This window comes from Plectropomus leopardus, chromosome 13 (assembly GCF_026936395.1).
Source record: "Plectropomus leopardus strain MGB_pleo_1.0 chromosome 13, ASM2693639v1, whole genome shotgun sequence".
NCBI classification, from domain to species: Eukaryota; Metazoa; Chordata; class Actinopteri; order Perciformes; family Serranidae; genus Plectropomus; species Plectropomus leopardus.
In genome coordinates, this window is record NC_142188.1 from 3,205,470 (window position 1) to 3,230,619 (window position 25,150).

At 38.0% G+C, this 25,150-nt stretch overlaps 1 protein-coding gene across 4 annotated transcripts in view; it reads left to right on the top strand.

Annotated features, from left to right (window-relative positions):
• Positions 1 to 25,150, top strand: part of atrnl1a (attractin like 1a) — a 293,068-nt gene that overhangs the window by 22,690 nt on the left and 245,228 nt on the right. For all 4 annotated transcript variants that reach the window (XM_088086416.1, XM_088086417.1, XM_088086420.1 and 1 more), the window contains exons 2-8: positions 9,479 to 9,562; positions 10,858 to 10,971; positions 11,895 to 12,023; positions 15,880 to 16,088; positions 19,670 to 19,844; positions 20,693 to 20,780; positions 23,245 to 23,491. In XM_088086416.1, coding sequence (XP_087942542.1) covers positions 9,479 to 9,562; positions 10,858 to 10,971; positions 11,895 to 12,023; positions 15,880 to 16,088; positions 19,670 to 19,844; positions 20,693 to 20,780; positions 23,245 to 23,491 — 1,046 coding nt within the window. The remainder of the gene's footprint in view (positions 1 to 9,478; positions 9,563 to 10,857; positions 10,972 to 11,894; positions 12,024 to 15,879; positions 16,089 to 19,669; positions 19,845 to 20,692; positions 20,781 to 23,244; positions 23,492 to 25,150) is intronic.

The following is a 25,150-nucleotide window of genomic DNA, read 5'->3' on the forward strand; positions in this document are numbered from 1 at the left end:
TTGCCTGGTTGCTCATTGCTTTTTTTTCACCATATTTTTGAAAGAAATATGTTTCAAACATTAAAATACTTGTGATAGGCGTCTGAATTTTTGTGTGTATTGAAGAGAAAGCAAAGTGCCAACGAATCAGTTTTTTTTTTTTTTTACAGATAAAACGCTCAGAGCTGGTGCGCCTTGATTTAAACATAGTGAGAGTTTTTTTGGCCTGCGAGGGGATTCCAGCGTGTTGTGCATAGTTGTGAATTATAAGCTTTATTTGAATGAGTCACTGCTTTGAGCTGGGTTTTCTAAATATGGTCATCTAAGATCAGCGTATCGTCGACGAGTGGTGTTGTGCTTGGAGGACATTCAAGCTTGTGAATTTTTATTATTTTTGTGTGTCTTTTTAACATGAGGGAGGACATTTTTGCAAAGTGAAATCACTCCTGGACAATCTCGCCCTCATTTAACAGGCTCGTTTAAGATGAAGTTTGGGATCAGGCGTGCAGTGTGAAGGGTTAACGAGTAAAGGGCCCGGGAGTGAAAACAGTCAGTGGGAGTTAAACACAAACATGTTTACGTGTTTCTGACGCTGCTGATGTCACTCTCAGCTGACTCCAGGCTGTCACTGACGGTCTTTGTGTGCGTGGTTGTGGTTTTTCGGTCACATGTTTTTCTCTCTGAATGTGTCAGCGTGCGGTCGTGCTGTTGAGTCGTCACTGAGTGTCTGTCTTACCGAAGCTGAGGAGCAGCGAGGAGGAAATCACGACTACAAGGCTTATTAATGCATCCTGTAAGACTTGACTTAATTTTGGTTGTGTGATTTAGTCAGGGGGTTCAGTGCACACTGGACACATCACTGCTGGTGCTCCTTAACCCTTTGAAACCTGAACAAAGCGGTTTGATTTCTTGAAAAAAACATTGGGAGAAAGCAATGAACCACTTAACAAGATATAGCAAGAAATTAGTGAAAATTTTCAAGAAAATTATGTAAAATAAGCAGAAAAAAACTAATGAGAAAATGTTCAAAAAAGTGCTGAAAAAATAAAATAAATAAAAAAATTATATATATATATATATATATATATATATATATATATATATATATATATATATATATATATATATATACACACACACACACACACACACACACACTATAATGTTGCTATACTCACCTGGCATGCTTTATAGATAAAAGTTTGCTTGCTTGCTACAGCTAATACATACATATACTAAAATGTGCAACTACTGAAAGTAAATAAAAGCTACTAGGAACAAATTTATGAAATATATATTTTTTTACTGTCATTTGTTGACACTGTTTCCAAGCTTTACATTTCTGCCACTCTGAGACCCCATGCATCATCACAACATGGCAACGTGGGTCGTCAAATTTTCCAATTTCCAACTCATAATTACACTTTTGAAGGGCTGTTATCGTGCTCGTAACTCGTAAATACAGTAAATATGATATTTCGGAGGAGCACGTGAAGGCAGCATAACACAGTACTGCCCGACTAATTACTGATTCGTTATCCTCCTTTTGTTTCTCAGGAAAAGTCCCTCATCCATTAACTTTCGTTCATATTTTATGAAATGAACTGAATGTTTAATTCTTTTATCCTATTTGTCTACAATGTTTTATTCATGTTTGCTGCTTTGAGCGTCTGACAAAATTGAATATTGTTGTTATTAAAGTCATTTTTAGACGTGACAACACAAATATCCAGAAGCTAGATGCAGATATATCCAACACTTTTTTCTTTAGACATCTTTCACAAGCATTTTAACATGTGGAAAAAATGGTTTGATTTCTTTCAAAACACAGGAAAAAAATATAAGCAACTTGGCCAGAAATATCCTGCAAACTGCAAAAAAAAAGTATAAGGTTACATTGATATGAAAAAAATGAGAGAAAAATGTAAAAAAACCAAACTATATTTATTACTATACTATATTTATTTATATATTTTTATAATTAAGTTATGTTTCAAGAGAATTGAATAATTAGTTTTTGGCACTTTACTAAGGTTATTGTCTTGTTTATTCGTTGTCTTTTTTTTTACTTTACATTTTTTTCTTTTTTTTCCTATTTTCCAGTAATTTTCTTGTAACGTCTTATAATTTTATCAAGTTGCTTTGAAAGAAACCAAGCTTATTTTCTCAGGTTTCAAAGGGCTAACGTCAGCATTATATTATTGATTTTGTACATGTATTATTTTTATCATGAAGAGGAGGTTTGTGGGAAAGTTTTGTGTTTTTCATGTCAGACGTGGACAGTAAAATCAGCGCTGCAGGGTGCAGGTAGACTTCTGAAGCGAGAGAACGAAACAGGAGATTTGCACCTCTTTTACCTGAAGACACGGGTCTCTCTCTCTTTCTCCCTCTCTGTCTTCTTGCTCTCTTTCCACCCATTTGTCTGTCTATCCCTCATGCATCTATCTTCTGTACGCCATCAATTATTCACCCGGAGCGGATGAATATTTCAAAGGGTGCTGGACTCTCTTCCTCTATACCTCATCCCGTCGTCCCTGTCTCTGTTTTATCTCTCGCTCTCTTCTTCCTCATCTGTCTCTGCCTTCCTGCCTCCTCTGTCCCTGCTGCCATCACCCTCTCGTCCTTTTCTTCTGTGTGTGTGTGTGTGTGTGTGTGTGTGTGTGTGTGTGTGAAAGCTGTAAAAGATGTGACTTTCCGGCCGTGAACTCCCAGACTGTCTGCTGTCTCTGGTCGCCGTTGATAACCTCAGCTGGCTGCAGGTGTGTGTGTGTGTGTGTGTGTGTGTGTGTGTGTGTGTGTGTGCGCGCACGTGGGCAGGTTGGTATCATGTGTTCACATAAAGTGTGCCCGTCTCCTTCGTTGCCAGGCTTTTTTGGGGAGGATTAATGGGGAGATGCGTTTGGAGCGGCGGTTTGTTGGGGCTGCAGGAGGCCACTCCAGTCAGCGTCTCATTAACTATGGATGGGATCTACCTTTGTGTGTTTTCATAGCCGAGCCGAGCCTCTCTGCATCGTCACTCTGCTCTCACAGAGTTTTTCACTTAGCCCAGAAAGACGCAAGGCGAGCCACACCGAGGCTTTGCCCCAATTCTAGTCCATGAAGACAAACCAAGCAGGACTGAAGTTACACGCTCGCCAAAGAAAGTAGCAGTAAAAAGCCAACCTCAGATTCACTCTCGTTTGACTTCTGTCCTCGCTATATTTGTTTTTTCGGTGCAGCTTAAGGTCCCTAACCCTCGCTCCTGGCTGCTACCTTTTTATAAAGCCGTGACCTCGCCTGAGTGCTGTGTGGCCCGCAAATGTCCCAGACACTGAAAATACGACGAAAATAAGAAAATCCAGGCAGACCACCACGCACTGAGAGTCGGTCATATGTGTTGATGGAGAGAAATTTCTCCTGCATGAATCTATACATCTTTGTGTTTGTTTTTTTTTTTTTTTTCAGAAAATCCTAATCTTAAACTGTAATGGAAAGTATTGGCTGAGAGAGATAAAATATTTCTAATCAATCGTTATCAAGTATTTTGATGATTACTCTGATGATTATCTAGTTATTGCATAAGAATACTTTTAAGTGTTTTTGGAATTGCCGTTATCCATTTACAGCAGCGTGATATGCTAGCACATCATTTGCAATAAACAGCCCTGAAAGTAATCAAAAACGTCCTCTTTAAATGAGACTAAGTGGTTTGCACTGTAGCCCTGCACCACACATATTTTAGGGTTGCAGAGCAGATCCTGCATGTTCACTAACAGCCCAGGTGCCAGAAGAAAATGTGAAAAAGTGAATTGTATACAATTCTGCAAACAAAACTATGTTACAATAGATTTTAAGTTTCTTATGTATCATATCAACCTTTTCTAAAACAGAATATGAGCTGACGTTTGTCATGGCGAGACACCTGCCCAGCTGCAGACTACTTGTGTTATAAGTTCATTCGTCTGTTCTTGTTTTTATATTTTTAACTCAAAGCATCAAACGACAGTTGTGCAGATTTCGGTTGAGCTGTGGGAAATAAATGGGATGCAGCGTTTGCTCCCTGTTAGTGTCCACCTGAATGGACCTCAGAAGCATTTATTACACGCTGTGCATGATGTGCATTATTGATTTTTTTTATGGATGTGATCCTTGATTTTCCTGCGAACACTGCCTTATGTTAAAGGAAGCGTGCATGTGCTACTTTTAATACTCTTTGTAAAAGCTGTTTAAACTTTGTTCAAATGGGATATTCTTAATTTTGAAGCACTGCAGTAATAAGACAAAAGACAAAAGATTTTGTGAATATCGGTCCAGAAATCCACAGTATTGGTGTATATATTATCTGTATCAGCATTTTATTTTAATGATAGCTGATGAAAGTAATTAATTAAAAAGTGCAAAGAAATTTTCAGCATGTGAAGAACTTTTACTTTGTAAAACCTCAGGGAGCTATTTTTTTTTTTATTTTAAATTTATTTATTTGTATTTACATTTTCTAAAAAGGTTTTATTAAACATTAACCAAAGGCATTTAAAAAAAGTATTTTTAAATTAGTTTTTTTAAAAACTCTGGGAGTTTGTTATATTCCAAATTCTAATTATTGAGAGAAAGATTTTTATTAATGCATATTACTTCCAAATATCAATTATTGGTCTCTTTTACTACCAGTAATTAGTATCTGTACCGGCTCTGAAAAATCAATATCAGTCGACCTCTAATCATCATCAAAACAAACCAAAAAAGATAAAAATACAGAGTGTTCATCATCAATATCATCATCGCCATGTGAGTCAGGCATTACAGCCACATGACATATATATTTGTCTTGTAATCTGGGATTAGAGCCAGAGGATCAAACTGTGATCATCATCGGGGATTGATCGGAGAGATGGATGGAGGAAACAGACTGATAGCAAGAGAGGAAGAGAGAGATCAAAAAGATAAAAAATGAGACTAAACAAAAGGGCCTGAGGGCTATTTTATTATTAATCTTTCTCTTGTTTTTAATGTTCTTTCAATCTTATGTGCGTGTGTGCGTGTGTGCGTGTGTGCGTGTGTGTGTGTGTGTGTGTGCGTGTGTGTGTGCGTGTGTGTGCGTGTGTGTGTGTGTGTGTGTGTGTGCGTGTGTGTGTGTGTGTTTTATTGGCAGGATTTTAGCGTTTGCTGTGGCTTGTGTCCGGCTGCGCTGCAATCTGTTTGCTCTCCTGCTTTCTCTCTCATTACAGAGCAGCAGCACAATTTGGCCAAACACGCTGTTGATCTCATGTTCTGACCGATGATGATGATGATGATGATGATGATGATGATGATGATGATGATGATGTTTTGTGTTTTGGCAGCTTTTTAGCTTCTTTGTCCCCTTTGAAGTCCTTTGGCAAAGAACGATCCGGTGAAGTTATTATCCGAGTGTGAGTCAGACGGGCCGACACATGTCAGTTAAAAGTGGCACAAACTAGAAGATTTTTAAAATCCTAAATGAATTAAATGTGAGAGACCAAACACAAGACAACAAATAATTTTCTGGACGCGTACAAACACAAATCAACATTTCTGAGGTCCGTCTTAGCTTATGCTTCGCTTTTATCACCGTCGACACGTCTCTTATTTGTTGCGTCTCCGTCTTCAGTCAGCTTGCTTCCTGATTGGCAGTCGACCTGTTTTGTGTGACAATATAATATTATTATTAGTAATAATAATATATTTTGGATTTATGTAGCGCCTTTGTTGAACTCAAGGTCGCTTTACAAAAAAAAATAAAAACTAAGCGTGTGGATGGAGGCAGAGGAGAAGAAATGGGTTTTGAGGTGGGACAGAAAGATGGCGATATTTTGGAGGTGATAGAAGGAAGTTTTGACGATATCCACAGAGCGCGTGCTCGGCTGTCCTCTGTATTCCCCCCACACAACAGGATATATTATACTGAACATGTTTAATATTTACAATTTCACATCAGGGCGGCCCCGATTGTCTTCTGAGCAGATCAGGGAAGGTAAAATCACTCTTAACACACCTCACACTGCAGGAAAAGGCACCTGCTGACTGAGGGGAGAGTCAGGCCCAAAATCAGCCCTTTTATCTTATAGTGTGTACCATTACATTTAGCAATGCTCATATTATCTCTCATTGTCTAGAAAGACTAAATGCATGCGTGTGGTTAGACACTTTGAGACAGCGAGCACTGTCTGTCTCCCTGCTGAACATTGTGCACATGGTGTCAGGCGAGCGGTGAGGACAGAGACAGCAGCTGTTTTCGACTGCCAAGTTCACGATGAACTTTTTCTCATCTTACTGCAACAGCTCGATATGTAACAGAAAACTGACATCAGCAGGCAAAAGATGCAGCAGTAACCAATCACTGTCTGATATTGATCTTTTTAGGTGGTTAAAATGTGTTTTGCTGTGTCCACAGCAGGACGTCTCTTAGCTTCTGTGCCAGTGTTGTGGGAATCAGATGAGGCTGGAGTGTGACTTTTTACATTTGGTATAAATATAAAATACTACCTATTCAAATTGTGTGTCCCTCACCTGAGTCAAAATTAAGAACACGCCTACATTTTTTTAGTTGAAACATCATGTTTTTCTAACATCATGTAAATGTTGTTTATGTTTTGTTTTATATTTGTTTTTGTGTGTGGAGCCCAGGGGAGCTGCTAATGGGGACCCAAAAAAAAAACAACCAAAAAACAAAAAGGTGACCTGAGAAGTGAAGGTTTGGTTTTAACGCCCTGTTGCGAAGGAACTGTCGAATATCCAGAATATATTTTAGAAAGTAGAGTGTGTCACATTTAAGTGGAGCACTGGACTCCTCTGATTTAGCTCACACTCTAATTTTACCCCGAAATCTGATCAAATGTTATCTGTTAACATCTTCTGTTTTCATCTTACTTTGGGTTTTTATTGTCGCTGCTTTTTATCTCGCTTGCTGCCAGCCTTGTAAAGCACGTTGTGGCGTCACCAAATATAAAAATATATAATAAAATAAATAATAAAAAAAATATATCATTACACGCCCTCTTACCCAGAACACAATAAAACATAGTTTCACTCCCTGTTTTTCTCACTTCCTGTTAGGACTGGCAGCGCGCCAGTGTGACCACAGAGCCCACAGTGCCACTGCAGGCTGGGATTACACACACACACACACACACACACACACACACACACACACACTCTCTCACAAATGCATACAGTAACATAGTGTCCAGCCAGAGGCATGCTGCGATGTCTTCAGTGTCCGTGACTGTGTGTGTGTGTGTGTGTGTGTGTGTGTGTGTGTGTTCATTGTTACCGCCACGCAGCGGTGGAATGGGATTACTCTGATTGACAGGTGCAACCGGTGTTTACCGCGCACACACGTACGCTCACACCAACAATGTGATTATTACAATTGCCATGTGAATATATGTCATGTCGGGGTCACCATGGCAACAGTAAGGTGCACTGTCTCACCTTGACATGTTGTGTTTTGTCTGCTCACAGGATAAGTGTTTGTTCTGCTGCCAGTGTTTCCTTTATCCGAGGCTCAGTCCCTGCTGGCTGAGAGCGTATATATTTATGTTTGTATATTTCTGATTTTTTAACACTTTAAAATTCCTTTAAAATAATCAGAATTAATCGCAATAATGTGAATTTACGAGGAATCAACTGTGTTCATAATTACGGTAATTAAGTATCTAACACTTTAAAATTCCTTTTAAATAATCTGAAAAACTTCAGCTTAAAAATGTGTACATAAATATGGTAATTAAATACTTAATTGCCATTTAATAACCCATACAGGTTAATTTGTTACAACTAAGTTTTCCACATTATCTAAAAGAAATTCTTAAATGTTAATTACCATATTTATGAACACACATTTTATGCTAATTACTCATAAAAATAAAGTTGCTCCAACAATTTTTTAAAAATTATTTTAAAGGAATGTTAAAGGGTTAATGCATGTATTTGTGCATGTGAGACTACAGAATAGAGTTGTTTTTTTGCTCCAACACGGCCTAAGGAAAGACCAAACAGGAGGCCACATGAGGTGTATTTTAAAAGAGCAGAGAACCTGCTTTAACCCAGAGTTAAATAATGTAGTGACGGCTGCTGCGTCAGTGCTGTGTGATGCATGAGTGAGGCTGCACAGCCGCGAGGGCAGAGAAAGCTACTTAAATGAAGTGCAGGATGCTCACGATATCGCAGGTGTAACGTTGGATCTCTGCCGGTAGACAATCACACAGTGGCAGGTAAAGTGGCTGATGACGTCAAACACTTTATATAGAGGAAGGTTTTAACCCTTTGAAACCTGGATCGATATTAGTTCTCTTGTGGTGGGTCCAGACGCCTTTCACAAGCTTTTGACCTTTGAAACCGGATAAACACAGTTTGCTTTGTTTGTGAAAACAAGGAAAAAGGCAACTTGCCAAGAAATGTCTTGTGAATTGCAAGACAAGAAAAAGAGACAAAAAGTTATTTAAACAATTAACAAAAAAGGGGGGAAAAAGTCCAGAAAACAGTATTTATAAATATTATGTATTTAAATTTTGTTGTTTTTTTTGAAATAGATCTTTTTTTTGGTGCTTCATTTCAGGTCAATTCCATGTTTACTTTTTTTTTTTTTTGCAAATTTTCAGGTAGTTTTCATTTCATTTTAACCCTTTAAAACCGGAGCACATTGGCCTGATTTATTTTAAAAAATATGGGAAGAAGGCAATGAGCAATAAAGAAGAAATGACTGAAAAAAAGTACCTGGAAATTACTAAAGAAATAAAATTAATACATTTTTAAAAAACGGATGACCTGAAAAAAGAGCTTATATAACGTAATATAATATGAATATTATATAATAATTTTTTAAAAAAATTTTGTCGCTTGCTTTTTTAAAAATCATTATTTCAGCAAATTTTCTTGTTTTGACATTTCTTGATAATTTTGGGGTCATTTCTACCTAAACTGCTCATTGCCTTCTTCCCATATTTTTGGAAGAAATCACGTCAACTTGCTCAGGTTTCAAAAGGTCAAAATAGCTCAATTTGGATCGATTTAGATGGTGTTGGTCACATTGGAAGAAAATGATTTTCTGGTTTTCCAGATGATGGAAGTGTATTTTTGAAAACAAACCTCTGCTTTATCCCAGTTTCTTTTACAAATTAAATCGTCTAAAAAGCGGAAACGTGCTGACCCTTATTCCCCCGTGTCTGCGGGGGAATAAGGGTCATATTTGATGAAGTAGCAGTAAATCAAACATGAAATCCAGCTCCAACAGCTAGACGCCCCATGATCTGACTGACGGAGCCTCCCTGATGCGAGAATGGATCTCTTTGTTTTTAGAGGGTCACGAGATAAAGTTTTGAGAAGCTGCAGTTTAAAGTTTAAATTGTGGCTTATTTTAAAGGGAAGAACCAGACCTCAAAAACTGCAGCTCCTCTGTTTGATGCTGATGCTTTTTTTTCTGCTTTGCATATGAAGTTTTATCATATTATTAAATATCAGTCTAAGCTTTTGTTGTTTCTCCCCTCTGTATGTCCTCCGACAGGTTAACAGACCTGTCAGGGTCTCTCACAGACGGACCCGTCAACTACAAGTACAAGACCAAATGCACTTGGCTAATAGAAGGATAGTAAGTATCGTTATTTTTCTCCTCGGTCAACATTTATCTCACTCTGTTCTACTTTTTTAAAAACTGAGATGTGTCTTTGTGTGGAAAAAAGAATATAGAATTAAATTAAATAATTAAATAAATAATTCAAGAATATAAAATAAAAGGATAAAATTATGTATATAATATATAAAAAAATCAAACAAAATAAAAATATATGATAAAATAATAATAAGTTAAATGAATGAATAAAATAAAACTCACACATCCTTGTATCTAGCTGAAAAGCTTTAGATATTTTATCTGTAATTTTGACTTTTTGGGGGTATTTTTTCTTCTTTTTTGGATAAATTTGAGTTTTTGGTGTGTTTTTTCTGATAATTTTAAGATTTTGTTATGTTTTTCAAATTAAGTCAATTTTATTTATACAGCACATTTTATATAGTGTAAGCTCAATGTGCTTTACACACACCAAATATGCATTAACAGAATAAAATTATCTATATATATATTTTTAAAAAGATTTTTCAAAGTATGTTCTGCATTATTTAATACTTAAATTACATTTTCCTGATTATACCTACTTACTTTTAAATAACCTTAAATAATCAGATGATTCACAGAAAATTAATTGCTGAATATTCTGACGAGAAAATTACGTTTTGTTTTTTGTTTGTTTAAGTTTTTAAAAAATCTATTTTAAATAATTCAAATTCTTTTGGTGTATTTCTTTTAACAAAATGTTTTTTTTTTCCCCTAAAAATAATTTTATAATTTGATTGAATATTTTAATTGAATTTTGTGTCCTTGTGTCTTTTTCTTCTTTTTTTTTTAAAAAAGAATTTTTACTTTTTGGAACATTTTTTGTCTTCATTTTAAATAATTGTCAGCTTTTTTGGTGTGTTTTTTAAAAAAATGTTATTCCAATAAGTTTTTTGGATGCATGTGTGTGTGTATTTTTCAAGGTACTTTTACTTTAAGTACTATACTCATTCACTCTAATTTCAGTGTTTAGATCCTTGTTTCATTGATAACTTACACTGAGAATGCACATGCACATATATGATATATAGTGTCTCAAAATCTGGGAGAAGAGCTCATTTCTAAATGGTGAATCCAGGATACTCAGTATACCGAGGAGGTTTTCTGAGGCTCTGTGTGAGTAATTTATGATCATAAGCACAGACTTCATGAATAGTGGAGACACTTTTCAAAGGTAAGAATAATCTGAAGCGTATATGTAATATATATTCATCAAATGCATTTTGTCATACCCATCTATTCTGTGTTCTCGCTCCTCTCTCCCCGTCTCCCAGTCCTAATGCAGTGCTCCGGCTGCGCTTCAATCACTTTGCCACCGAGTGCAGCTGGGACCACATGTACGTCTATGATGGAGACTCCATTTACGCCCCTTTGATTGCCGTCTTCAGGTGAGCGCCTGCTATTCTGAATCGGAGAGAGAATCGAGAGAGGTGGGGGGGGGGTATGGAAATGACTCAGGTAGCCTTTGGCACGGCTTCAACAATTTCTCAGTCAAACGGCTCCACGTATAGGCAAACAATGACCCTCGTAATTACCACTGTACCACAATACGGCGATAATAGAAAGAAAATATTGCAATTACTCACATTATCCCTGAATACCACTTTTTCACTGAGCTTTATTGCATATATTCTTTTTATCCCTTCCAATGGACAATCTGCAATAATGTGGGTGGCACTTTCATTTGACAAAAATTCATTAAAAAACAGTAATGCCACAATAATTTATCAACCTCCCACTTTCTACTCCACAGAGGCTTATCTCCTGTTGAGAGTTCACTTAATATGTAAGAGCTAATTTGGCCTTTTCCAACCAAGAGGAAATTATCTTATTTGAATATACAAACCTTAGACTTGTGTACCGTTATTACCGACCATAAAAAGCTTACATTGTTCATTATAGTTGTGCATACAGGAGGCTAAAAAGGAGGCTATAGTTGCAGCAGGGAGGATTCATTAAGAGCGAGGATACATTTGCAGTGCATTTATTGAAAGAGACGGGCTGAGCAAATAAGAAACCACCAGCCCCCCCTCTGTAAAACCTCATCAAACAAATAAAAACGAAATGCGGTCTGACTGCGCTGCAATGTCGTTTTACTTTAAAGCTAATAACTGTCATATTTGTAGTGGAGCCTGCAATCGCTCAAATGGATTCTTTTGCATCCTCAGCTGTCGTGCATTCAGACCAGTCAATAAAATACAGCAGCATTTCTAAATGCATTTTATTAGTATTAGGTTTTTGTTTTATTTATTTATTTTGAGACAACTGCCTGTCTCTCTAATGTCTCATTCTCTTTCTGTCTCCGTCTCAGTGGTCTGGTGGTTCCAGAGACCAGAGGTAATGAGACGGTCCCTGAGGTGGTGACGACGTCCGGCTACGCTCTGCTTCACTTCTTCAGCGACGCGGCGTACAACCTGACCGGCTTCAGCATCGGCTACTCGTACGTCAAACCTCCTTCGCTCATTTTTCTTTGTCTTCGTCAATGATTAGTGGTTAGACAAAGTTAGCGACTAGCTGCTGATGAAAGTGGAACAATTGGTATCTAAAAAGCATGGATGTTAAAAGAGAACTGGATACGGCCCTGGAGGTAGGACCTGGCGCACAAAGCCAAAAACATTTAATATCAACGCTCTCAAAAGCAGAACAGTACTCCGATTATAGCATTTTGTGTTATTGCTGCACGGACGTTTTGAGCCAGACAACCTTCTTCAGCGTGCAAATACGGCAATAATGCAAAGAAATAAATTTAAATTAAGTAAATTAATTTTAAGTCCACACATGAAAACACCTGCAGTCCATCCCAGCAGAGAAAGCCAACATTTTAAATACCCAGAATTACAGTAATATGTAGGGCTGGACTTATGTAAGAAAAGTCTCATCACAATCATTTTTTTCATATCTTTATATATATATTTTTCACATTTCAAAATATACATCAAATCACTATTTCTGTCAATCTTAAAGGTTCCCTTTTACTCCTAAGTGAAATATGAAGATATCATAAGGTTCATTTTAGTATAAATATTTATTTTCTGTCAGACATTGAACATGACAAATATACTGTAGAACAGGCGTCACCAACTGGAGAATTATTCTACTAAAATTCAAAGAGGTACAGTTACTAAAATTTCCTCCCAGCAAAGGTCCCAACCTCATACCTAAAATAAATATCTCAATTAATTGAACGTTTTACTTTGATTACGATTAATAAATAATTATTTTGCTTTTTGCTCTTTTTTTGAGTTTTGCTTTTTGTCCTCATAGTTCATTGACAGTTCTATGTGACCACGGTGTGTTGGAGTGTAATAAACATATTTATTATTATTATTTATTAAAATTTTAACTTTTGAGTAGGCCTACTTCTCCTATAGCTGCCAACAGCCTGCCAACATTACCAGTTATTGAAAGGGTGAAAATAAGCTCATGTGCTTGTGGCCCCAGGCCCCCAAAACATTACATCTGCCCCTGGTAATAATAATGAGAGCTCAGGGCGAGCGGCTGGATGAGACACAGGATGCGTCCTGGTGTTTCTAAATAATTCATCCAAAGTCTGATTTAAGTTTAAACTAACACAAAGTAGTCAGTAGAAGTCTAAAGAAGTCACTTTCCACCTTTGCAGATGTGGCTGTTTCGGATCCGGATCCGGACCGCGGTCCACCAGTAGTTAATGCCTATTGGTCACGCGCAAAGACAGGTGTTTTGTTGGAAAACCTTGCAGGAGCCAGACGTTTGTAAAACTGAGTGACTGTTGGACTGTGGGACATGTCTGCGCTGGTGTGTCGGACATCTCTGTGCACCAGGGTGTCGGACATGTCAGTGCGCTGGTGTGTAGGACATATCCGCGCTGGGGACCATCGGACATGTACGCGCGCTGGTGTGTGGGACATGTCCCTGCACTGGTGTGTCGGACATGTCCGCGCACTGGGGACTGTCGGACATGTCTGCGCTGGGGACCATCGGACATGTACGCGCGCTGGTGTGTGGCACATGTCTGGTGCTTCTATTTTTGAAGAAGGGCCACTGTCCTATCACCTTAGCAACCGTAACTATGCGCGCGGGAGGCCTGTCAAGCTTTCATCAGAAGCTAATATGCTGCACCTACTAGTCTGACAGCCCATACCCAAAAAGTTTAGACAGGTGTCGAATTTGTCGTCTTCCCAAAGCCAAAAACTGAGAAGAGAGATGTCTGATAGGGATGAAACAGCGTGAAAGACCACGTGAACAGCTAAATCCATCAAAGATCAATAAAAATACCTGTTTGTTCCGAGGTAAGATGCTAACTAGCGTTAGCTAACGCTAGCTTTGTGTGCTAAGCTAACGCTAGCTTTGTGTGCTAAATTAGCTAACGTTAGCAAACAAAGACGACTGAATAATAATATTATCATTAATTCTCAGATAATATTTTGAAAACTCCATATATTTAAAATGCTTGGAGCTAGGTTGTCAGGCATAGCAACAGTAACCAAGGGGGTTTGTGTGTGTGTGTGTGTGTGTGTGTGTGTGTGTGTGTGTTTAGTGGTACTTCAGACATTGTAGAAGCTGAACTGGAAATTAATATTAAGCAAAAATACCCAATCCTGCCAAAATAATCAAAAAATGAAGAATGAAATGCATGTAGGATGCAACAAACGGTCCCTAAGTGTTAAAAACAGTCTATAAATCTTTAATCTTTGTGCCAGTGAAATGAAATGGGGCAAAACAGAAGTTTTGGTAAATGTGAACACACCTTAGACAAGTTTGTCCTCTTTGCTCCTGAGTGTTAACATACACATTGTTAAGCTGTTCTGACAAAATGACCACCTGTGTTTATCTGGTTAGTACACTCGTGGTTCTGGTGGGTTTTTTTCTTTCCCAAACCCGACTCAAAAGTCACTCACAGTCCAAACACAAATCCACACTGAATGTCCGTCCACACAGTGTCCCCGCCGCTTACTCAAAGACATAAAGCAGACAACCCCGTGCCAGCAGGGAAACCGTGATGGAAAATTTAATGATATGTGGTACAGTAGGTCGTACTCATGGGAGGAGTGAGTACTGTTACTGTTCACTCACACAGCCTCAAGGCTCTTTGCGCACACACACACACACACACACACACACACACACACACACACAGAGTGAGGATAAAGGTTGTCATGACGACCCTCTTGTCACAGCAGCAAACCAGCTTTTTGTATTAACGAAAAGATGATTTTCTACCTCTGTGGTCCTTGACTCTCCTCCATCTGTTCCATCTCTCTCAGCATCTGTCTTTATCTAATATTTCACAGAAACACTGTGTAATGTTTGGATTCACACTGTTGTGCTCTTCAAAAATGGATTTTTATTTGTGTCATTCCTTTTTTTTCCTTCTCACTATTTAGGCTTTTGTTGGTCTCTCATTTTCACTCTCTTTAGTGGCTTTTTCTTTGTGTCCTTCTCGCTCTAATTTCTCTCTCTTTAAAAAAAAAAATGTATTTCTGTCTCGCCTCGTCTCTCTTATGTGTCCCGTGGTTCCTGCATTTAATTGGTGGACGCTTTTGTCCAAAACCACTCAGAATGAGTGCATTCAAACTGAATAGGAACAGGCAGACGTCTTGCGAAATTTGAAGTGCTTTTATCAAACAGACAGCAGTGTTCAGTCAGACAGTACATCTGCTTTTTTTGTAATTTTTTTGTTCTGTAGCTCAAATTATGTGTTTCCGATCATGCCTTGCTACATTTTATTAAGGACATATAAGGAACAACATTTGATGTTAAGGCTGCTTTTACATTACAAAATGTGTTACTTTGCAGAACTTCTTGGTTTGAAGAGCATTATCGTATTTTAAATATTGATTCTTACACCAAGGGCATGAAAAATGCTTTTTTTCTAAACAGGGTGATGGGTTAAGAAAAGCAAATATTGAAAAAAAATAACTACGTCAGTTTCACTAATGCAGAAATTCTTCTTACAATGTTTTTTGGTGTCACAGGGCACAAAACCTGCCCTTTTATTGTGTTTAGGGGGTGTTGCCTGTGCAACAGGTGACGTATGACTTTTTTTTAGGTGCAAATCTAATGTGATGTAATATATTAGCAATAAAAAAAAAAAACAACATTTTTTTGAAGTTTACAGAGAATGTTGCCCAAAGTTTAAGACAAACCTTCTGGGAACACTTGCTGGTGAAAATTTCAAACAATCAGTGGTTGCAATTTAATGTTTTTAGAACCAAAAACTTCTCAAAGCTGAGGGGTGATCTAACGTCATAATTAAGCATTATCCGTGTGTATGACACTGTTTGACCTTGACTTCCTGTCTCACTGTGTCTCCTCAGGATAAACTCTTGTCCCAACAACTGCTCGGGCCACGGCAGATGCAGCACGACCAACTCCGTCTCGGGCCGCGTGTACTGCGAGTGTGAGGAGTACTGGAAAGGAGAGGCCTGCGACATCCCGTACTGCAGAGATAACTGTGGCAGCCCGGGCCGCGGCTACTGCGACCTGACCGGAGAGAAGCTCTGCGTCTGCAACGACAGCTGGCAAGGTAAAAAGAGCGGGACGGGGGAGAGGAAACTGGATTTTATCAGGGAAATTAAACAGATATATGGATGAACTGGAGCTCAGCCAGAGCGCTGAGATGAGTCCTGTCGGCGCGGAGCTGATGGACTCTGTGGAGAGAAGATTTCAGGAGAGAGGAGGAAGACGATGGTGAGAGTTTAAGGTCAGAAAAGGGCGAGAAATGTGTTTAATGTGCTACGGCAGGGATCCTCCACTTGCTTTGTTTTGGGGCCACTTTGGCAAAATGACAAAAGGCCAGGGGCCAGTCGCAGCAGCCCCATACATGTTTGTAGGATTTTAGGACAAGAATTTTCCAGGATTTTAGAACATTTCTATGATTTTAGTATGTTTCTAGGGTTTTAGGACATTCTCAGGTTTTGCGATGTTTCTAGGACTTCAAGGTTGTTTTTTGGATTTTAGGACCTTTCCACGGTTTTTGGACAGTTCTAGGATTTTGGTATATTTCTAGGATTTCAGGTCCTTTTGTAGCATTTTTAGGACATTTCTCAATTTAAAGTAGTTTCTAGAATTTTAGGACATATCTAGCATTTTAACATTTGGAGGATTTTAGGACATTTCTAGGACTTTAGGACATCTCAGAACTTATGGTCAGTTCTAGGAATTTTAATATTTAAGATGTTTCTATGATTTTAGGACACTAGGGGATCAGCTAGGGGTGTTGGGGATCCTCCACTGTCACTTTTTTGAGAAACAAGCCCTATTTTGATGCTGTTTTATGCACTCTGGCACCTTATGGATACTGAAAGTACAAAGACAGTTGTGTGTGTGAATCACTTCATTTTTTATTGTTAATTAGAAAATGGTTGGGGGGGGCCATCCGGCACCCTATCAGGGTCCAGATTTGGCCCGCGGGCCACAAGTTAAGTGTCACTGTATTACGTTATATCTGAACTACATCATTTCCTGTTATGTCATCTGTAATGTGTTTATGATCCCCGTAAGCTTCGATTTTCAGGTCAAAAATGTCTTAATGTTTAGCTTTAAACTAGGACTAATTCTGTTATTTGAGGTTCAGGTTACGTCACTGAACAGTATTAAATGTCTATATTTCATCAGAAACGGCCTGCTTCACATTGAAATATAGTCATTATAATGCTGTTTGAATCACTAAATCAATACTTACCTGCTTAAGTCCATATGTCATTGTTGCACCTTCATATAATCACTCTGGTACTGGCCTTGTTTAAAGTGATTTCAGGGTTATTTATTCTCCGAACAAATACCATGTTTCCCGTGATGAGGAGGATCTTTTTGATGTTCTTGTTGTGTTCATTATTAACGAGAAAAGGGAGCAAAAAGGAATCAGACAAAAGGAGGAGATACAAAAGCACAACAGCAGCCAGCAGCTCTCCTTTTATGCAACACAGTGTTGCCCGATTCAGTGTTGTTTTATGTCATGAAACTATAGTTGTGATGTCCTGGGAAATCTCAGTGGCACATTATTTATGTGGCTTCATTATTTTAGGTTTTTATGTTTCATCTGTGAACAATTTGCTCCTGCAGCAGCACACAGCACAACTTTATGACACATTGGATCAAGATATCTGACATTACATTCTGCTTCTTTTTTTATTTTTTTTTTCCAATATGCTGCATATTTCTTGCTGCAAATTTGTCAAATTGTAAAAGAACCAGTTGTAAATGTAAAATGCGCTTAATTTAATGCACTGTCGATGTCCACAAATACTGCTATTATATTCATTTCCTAATATTAATGTGGTAATTGTACATTAAGAGTCTCCAGATACTCAGACTCAGTGCCAAACATACATTAATAAGGGTTTTTCATCATTTTATTGATAAAGTTGTATATAATCTCAGTGTTTAATTGTCATCTACCTGGTATAACTGACCAACTGACATATAAATACACAAAATGTAAGAAAAATCTTATCTTATATGATGAATAAATATTTTATCTTTATAAATGAAAATGAAAATAAATCTTAATAACATTTTTAATCTAACCCCTTCAGACATTCAGTCTAGTGAATTCAGATTAGATGATGAAGCGCTGCCCCCTCCTGGATTTACTGTGTCAGCACAAGTAGAACCAGATTAATATGAGCGAAGCCACTCGCTACTCCAGTATTCTTGAAATATTAATTTAGAAACTTTTTTTGTCAGTAAAAAAATAACAAAGCAGTATGAATAAAAACATGCAACAGTTGTATATTTTTTAAAATTTTAAATGTATCTTTTTTTTATTGTGAAAAACTGTGATAACAGAACAATTAAAAACAAGTGCAACGGCATATAAACAGTCAAAGGAAACACACAATAACACATATAATTAAACTAAAAACAGCAAATGGAACAATACCAAACAAAATATAAAATAAAGACTGATGGGTATAGGAAATGTGGTCAAAAACAAACAAAACAAAAAAAACCCTCAGATATAGCAAAATAAATTAGTAAATAAATAAATAAAAATAAAAATTAAATGTATTATTTAAGATGTTGCATTCACCCTGACTTATTGATTTATGCTGTAAAATTAAATCTCTATTAACGCTAAGTTGAACCAGTGTTTGCAGCTGTTTTTAGGCCAGTTAATTTGGCCTAATTCTGGGGCATCATTCATCTCTAGTCTCAGTCAAGTCGAGCAACCAGACGAAGCCCAACATGTCCTCTGTCCTTCTGTCCCTCCCCCCTCTTCATCCCTCTGTCCAACAAGAGAAAAGTGTGTTTGAAGGCAGTCTCATTTGTGTCTTCTCCTCATGTCGTATTTGTTGCCTGCTGAAGCATTAATCAGACTCACCTGCCTCGTTAGAAAACCTCTGATGTCTCTTTAATTCCCCATAACTGAGGAGCAGAGACCGTCACACATTTAGCCACCTGAGTGCTCGGCTGTTGTCTTAGCAACTCAGTTTTTACTTATTTTTTGAGGGAAATTTGTTCGTGTGCTTTTCAAAAGTAAATTGACTGACCGTATCTAAAAAAATCAAATATTTTCTCCATCTATCGGTGATCGTTTCAGATCTATCCAATTTTTTTGCAGACCAACACCAGCTGCACTCCTGATTTGTTGCATAATCAATAAATAGATATATTGTGCCTCACTTTGTATGTATTTATCTGTTTTTTGTGGAACTCTCACCTCTTACTGATAGATAATTATAATACAGTAGACATAAAGTTTATATGGTTGTGAATGCAGACTTTTGATAAACAAACACAAGAGAGAAATATCAGAGTTTTTAAAAATTTATCCTTTTTTTTGCTGTTTTTACCCTATGAAATTAAAAAAAATAAAGCCACCTTTAAACTATATAACCTCCAAAAAACGTCTGAAAATGAGATGCTGATGAAAAAAGCATGTATGTGATCTCAGGTCAGATCTGTGGGGCCATCATCTATATTTCCAGTAGGTGGTGCCAAAGTTTGGACATTTTAAATCCTCTCAAAGTGAAACCAAACACCAAACACCACGAAACTGCTCATTTGAGGGTTTAAAGAGCGAACTTATTTACATTACTTGTTACTGTTACTGTATAATTTTGTTTTTACACCATAAATATTTCGTCCTGCTTTCTTTCTCAGGTCCAGACTGCTCCCTGTCTGTCCCCTCCACTGAGGCCTTCTGGGTGCTGCCCAGCGTCAAACCGTCAGCTCAGTCTCTGGGTCGGGCGTCCCATCAGGCTCTGGTGCACTCTGGGCTGATGTGGGTGGTGGGAGGCTACTCCTTCAACTACTCCAACTACCACATGGTGCTCAAGTAAGCTGCACCCGTCTGACTCTGCAGCTCTGTCTGTCTGTCTGTCTCTCTGTCTGTCTGTCTGTCTCTCTGTCTGTCTCTCTGTCTGTCTCTCTGTCTCTCTGTCTGTCTGTCTCTCTGTCTGTCTCTCTCTCTGTCTCTCTGTCTGTCTGTCTCTCTGTCTGTCTCTCTGTCTCTCTGTCTGTCTGTCTCTCTGTCTGTCTGTCTGTCCTATAACACTGATCTTAAGGGTAAAAAAAATCACTCAGAGAGCACATTATGGATGAAGTAAAATTTGTAAATTATCTGAAAATAAGTGAAAAAAGAGCAGAAACAAACAAGAAAATGATGCAAAAGTGGTGAAAATGAATACGTATATGTATATAAAAGACTATTTTTCTGATTATTTTTGAGTAAAATGATAAGTCTTAGGTTATTTTCTTGTCACCTGTTACAAATTTCTTGCAGTTTGTTTGTTTCTTGATTCTTGTTTCTTGCCAAAGAAATGTTCCACAAAAATTATATATATATATATATTTTCTGGGCAGTTTTCCCATTTAAAAAAAAATCCTTTTCAAATTATCCCCCGTGTTTGAACACAAAATTAGGTAATTAAATTTAAGTAATTGTCACCTTTTTCTAATTTTTTGTGATTAGTGATTGCCTTTTTTTCTCCATGTTTTTTAGGAAAAAAACAAAGGTTACAAAGGGTAAAGTAACGTCTCAATGGAGCATAAGAAAGCTGATGTTGATCCGTGTTTTAAAGGGTTAACGTTGTTTGTTGCTCTTATCATTCCTCACATGGTTAAATTCCTCTGTAGTACTGCACTTAAAGTCTTGTTTTTCCTTTGATTTGTTTCCGTCTGCAGCTACAACCTGGAGAGCAGCACATGGGACGTGGTGCCCGTCAGCAGCGGCCCTCTCTACAGATACGGTCACTCACTGGCTCTCTACCAGGTAACACAGCTGCTCCTGCTGCATTTCGCTGACGCCATTACTCGTAATAGGCCAGTAATGATAAGGGAGCAATGAAAAATTAATAAAAAATAAGATAAGTAAACAAATGAATAAATATTTGGCTGATGACCTTTTAGATTTTGACTGTTAGTCTGAAAAAATAAGTGATTTGAAGACGTAACTGTCTGCTTCATGTCATGTGATGATAGGACTTGAATTTTTAAAACATTTGACAGACTATTTAATAATTTCTCAAAATTATGATCCACAGATGAATCAGAAATCAGTAAAGAAATTCCCTTTTTGAAGCATTTTGTCCTGTATAGATCACTCACTTTACAGTGCGGAGCCACATATAAGGTTTCACTGTCAAAATACTGAGAGACGTGCTTATTTTGTGTAAAAGAGGTCATTTGATATTGACAGATGGAGGGAGAATGAAGACAAATGTCTCTGTTGTGCTGTGATGAAGGTGAGATTTGATCCGGAGGAGGTCAGAGAAGATTTGTAGGCAGCAGTAACTCTCGGCTTGTTTGCTGTAAGCTTAAACCCAAAACGAGGGGGTGAAAAAACTTACTTTACTTCATCGCTGTAGGCCTTCGCCTTCTCATGAAACCCTTTAAACCTCAGCACAAAGCAGACAGGCAGGTTTTATTCTTAGAGAGTAACAGAGACAGACCTGCTGACTCTTCACCTCTCACCTTTCAGTTTCACACTGATATTTTAGGAGACTCCTCGACCCTGTTTGTAGCTGCTGCACTGCAGAGAAAGACGTGATAACTCGATGGTTGCCAGACAGGCTGCAGGGCTGCACTGACGTAGAGTCAAGTGCATATTTAAGGATGTTAGTTTATCTTAAGAGATTTGAGAATAAAACTTTTCCACATTCAAATGTCTAAAAAAGTCAAGGCCAGTGTTATGTATCTTGTGTACCTACATTAACCCAAACAAACTCAACAATATTCACACCCAGAGAAATCTGTCATTTTAATCGACTGTCAGTGTTATTTGTTGACGGTTAACCGTCAGTGTCATAAATGTACAGTTTATCCAGTCAAGTCACGTTTTTTTGATACATTATTTTAAGATCTTGGTTTGTTTTATTTATTTATTTATTTTTCAATGTTCCTCTCTATAGTTCCACTATAACTCAAACACAATATTATTTTCGGCATTGTTTTTGTACAATTCAAGTTGACATAAGAAGATAAGAGGGAAAAAAACAAACAAAATATATACATGAAATACATTTTGTTCTTGAAAATGACTTTTTAATGAAAATGCACAAATTAAATTCATCTGTACTCACAGACACATCTCAGTAATTATCAATTATCGGTATTTTATCGGCCACGAGAAGCTGGAAATTATCGTTTTATTGGTATCTGTTAATAGGAGTCAAAGGAAACCTTTAAGCTTGACAGAAATAGTGATTTGATGTATATCATGATATATATCAATATCGACTGATATGAAAAAAATTAGCATGATAAAGACTTTTTTCCGTATCGCCCAGCCCTACAGGTACATATAAGCAGTTTAATGTGGCAAAAATCATAGGAAAGACTCCAAAGTAAGTAAGTAAGTAAACAAACAAACAAATAAATAAATAGAAATTGTTATAGACAATTTAAGAAAACAATAAAACATATAAATAATATAAAAAATGAGTACCAAATAATGCATAAATATGCAAATACATGAATACAAAATAAATGAATGAAAAATACAAATAAATAAAAACATGACTGCAGTATCAATAATGTCTATTTTCTCTATATAGGTTATAAAAGGTTGACACATAACATTACATTTCAGAGTACACCCTCTTGTAGTTAAATTGTTTCCTAAGTTAGATGGTACATAAGGTCTTTAATCCGCAGTTTAAAGAATGGAGGTTTTCTTTTCTGAAAATTACCTAAATTTGTGAAAAAAAGAAAGTAAAAAAAGTTCAAACAAAACATGGCAATGACCTTGAAAAGTGCTTAAAAATTATGATAATTTTGTAACGTAATGTTAAATATGTATATATGATCATTACAAAGATTGTATTTTCCAAGCCATTGCATTTTTCTAAATCTACAAATTTCTTTCAATCTGTGAAACATTAATGAAAAAGAAACTATTTTAAAAGGCTCATGGTGTTTACCTGATGTTTTCATCACCCAGATTCACAGAGAAATCTCACAAATTTGCTCAGGGGTCAAAGATTTAAATGTTGTGAAAGGCGTCTGAAAGCAATGCAAGGAAAATGACATTTCTACTTTTATAAGGGAGAGACAAAATGAACTCAGGTGTCTGAAGCAAAGGTTTTTATTTTATTCATTTATTTTGCACAAGAACAAGGACATCTGTCCTTGAACTATGAATTACAATCACAAACATATTTTCACACTTTTTCAAATATATGAATCAACTCTGCACAACACTAAAAAGCATCACACACTCACCTCTCTGTGTCCAGGACGACCTCTACATGTTTGGCGGGAAGCTGGAGGCGAGATCGGCCAACGTGACGGACGAGATGTGGGTGTTCAACATCCCAAGGCGCACTTGGTCGCTGCGGAAACCAGCCCCGCCTCCTCCCTACGCCTTGGAGGGCCACACGGCTCACGTGGTGGAGCTGGCCGACGGCGAGCCGGTGATGCTGATCTTCTTCGGCTACTCGCCAATCTACAGCTACATCAACAAAGTTCAGGAGTACAACATGAGTAAGTGCACCTGCTGACTCTGCGCCCATCGATCGCTTGATTGTTTAATTGCTTTTTATTGATGTAAGTCAAACACGGAGACTCTGCGAGCCGTTGACATTTTCAGGAGGCAGCGCTCACACGGCTCTTTGAATTTAAGCTCAGACTCGATGTCAAAAGTGATATTTTCAAAATGATTTTTCAGATTTGTATTAATATTCTTGCTTTGAGTATGGAGTAGATTCTTCTTCTGCTTTTACCACTTGAGATTTTGGAGAAACTTTACTTTCTGCATATATTAACCCTTTCAAACCTGGGCAAATTAGATTTCTTTTAAAAATATGGGAAGAAGGCAATGAGAAATTAAAGAATTAATGACCAATAATAAGCAAGAAGTTAGTAAAATGTACAAGAAAATTACCTGAAATTTAAATTAAAAAACCCTCCTCACTAATGAAGTCCAGCAGTGACCTCTCTGAAGTTAAGCTTTGGCCTTGAAATATTCTTCTCACTCTTGAGTATTGTATTTTGCTGTCTGCAAACTTCTGGCCACTTTGTACTTTTGCATACATTTTGGGTTTCCCTGTGCGGCCAGTAGATGGCAGTGTGACTCTGCAAAATCAGAGGTGGACACACTCTGGAGAGGAAAACACACACATGCACACACGTACATACCGTCCATAAAACACGCAACACACACTGAGAGACAAAAATGTATGCAGCTGCACACACACACACAGACACACACACACACACTGTTCTTGTACATATGGCATAGTGAGGACCAAAAAAAAGTATTTGTTTGTATGAGTGAACTTGTCGATGCTACATAGTGAGGACCAAAAACGCATTTTTGGCAGAGTGAGGACATTTTTGGAAAGTGAGGACATTTTGACCAGTCCTCTTTTCTTCAAAGGACTGTTTGAGGGTAAACACTTGGTTTTAAAGTTCAGGTTGCAATTAGGGTTAGTTTTGGGTTAGGGTTGTGGTTAGGCATTGAGCTGTGATGGGTAAGGTTAGGGTAAGGGGCTCGGGAGTGCATTATTTCAGTGAAGGTCCTCACAAAGATATGAGTACAAGGGTGCGCGCACACACACAGACACACACAGAGCGGTCATTAAGAGGAGGTGGCACCGCGGCCGTAGACTCACTGGTCGAGGACAGTGATTAATGAATTCAGAGCGTTCCCTCTCTCTCCACCCTCACTGCCACTCTGTTTTCCCATTTTTCTCTCTTTCTCCTCTTCACTCTCGCCCTCTTTTCTCCTCCGGGCCTCAGTTTCTGACCCCCGTGTCATTGCACCTCCTCGGTCCCCGTCCTCTCCTGCTCCTCCTCTCACCTCTCCCTCCCCTCATGTGTCCATCACTTTCATCTGCGGCCGACTCCTCTGTCCTCCTCCCTCCTCTCCCTGTGACGGTGTCACGGCGTAACTCTGCACTGAGCATCATTAGGCTTCAGAGGCAGCGGCTTAAAGAGTCGCTGCAACCTGGAAATGAACAGAGGGGAGTGGAAGCGGAGTGTAAATTATGAGGTAAAAGGATTTAATGGCCACTCAGAGAGGCAGGTTCACAGCAATTAGCTGCCAGAGATGAGATAAGAGTCGACCTTCTACTTTTCTTGTCGTCTTGCTCGTAGTCCTCCTATCGCTGTTACTCAACCTTTCTCTGGTCTTTTCATGCT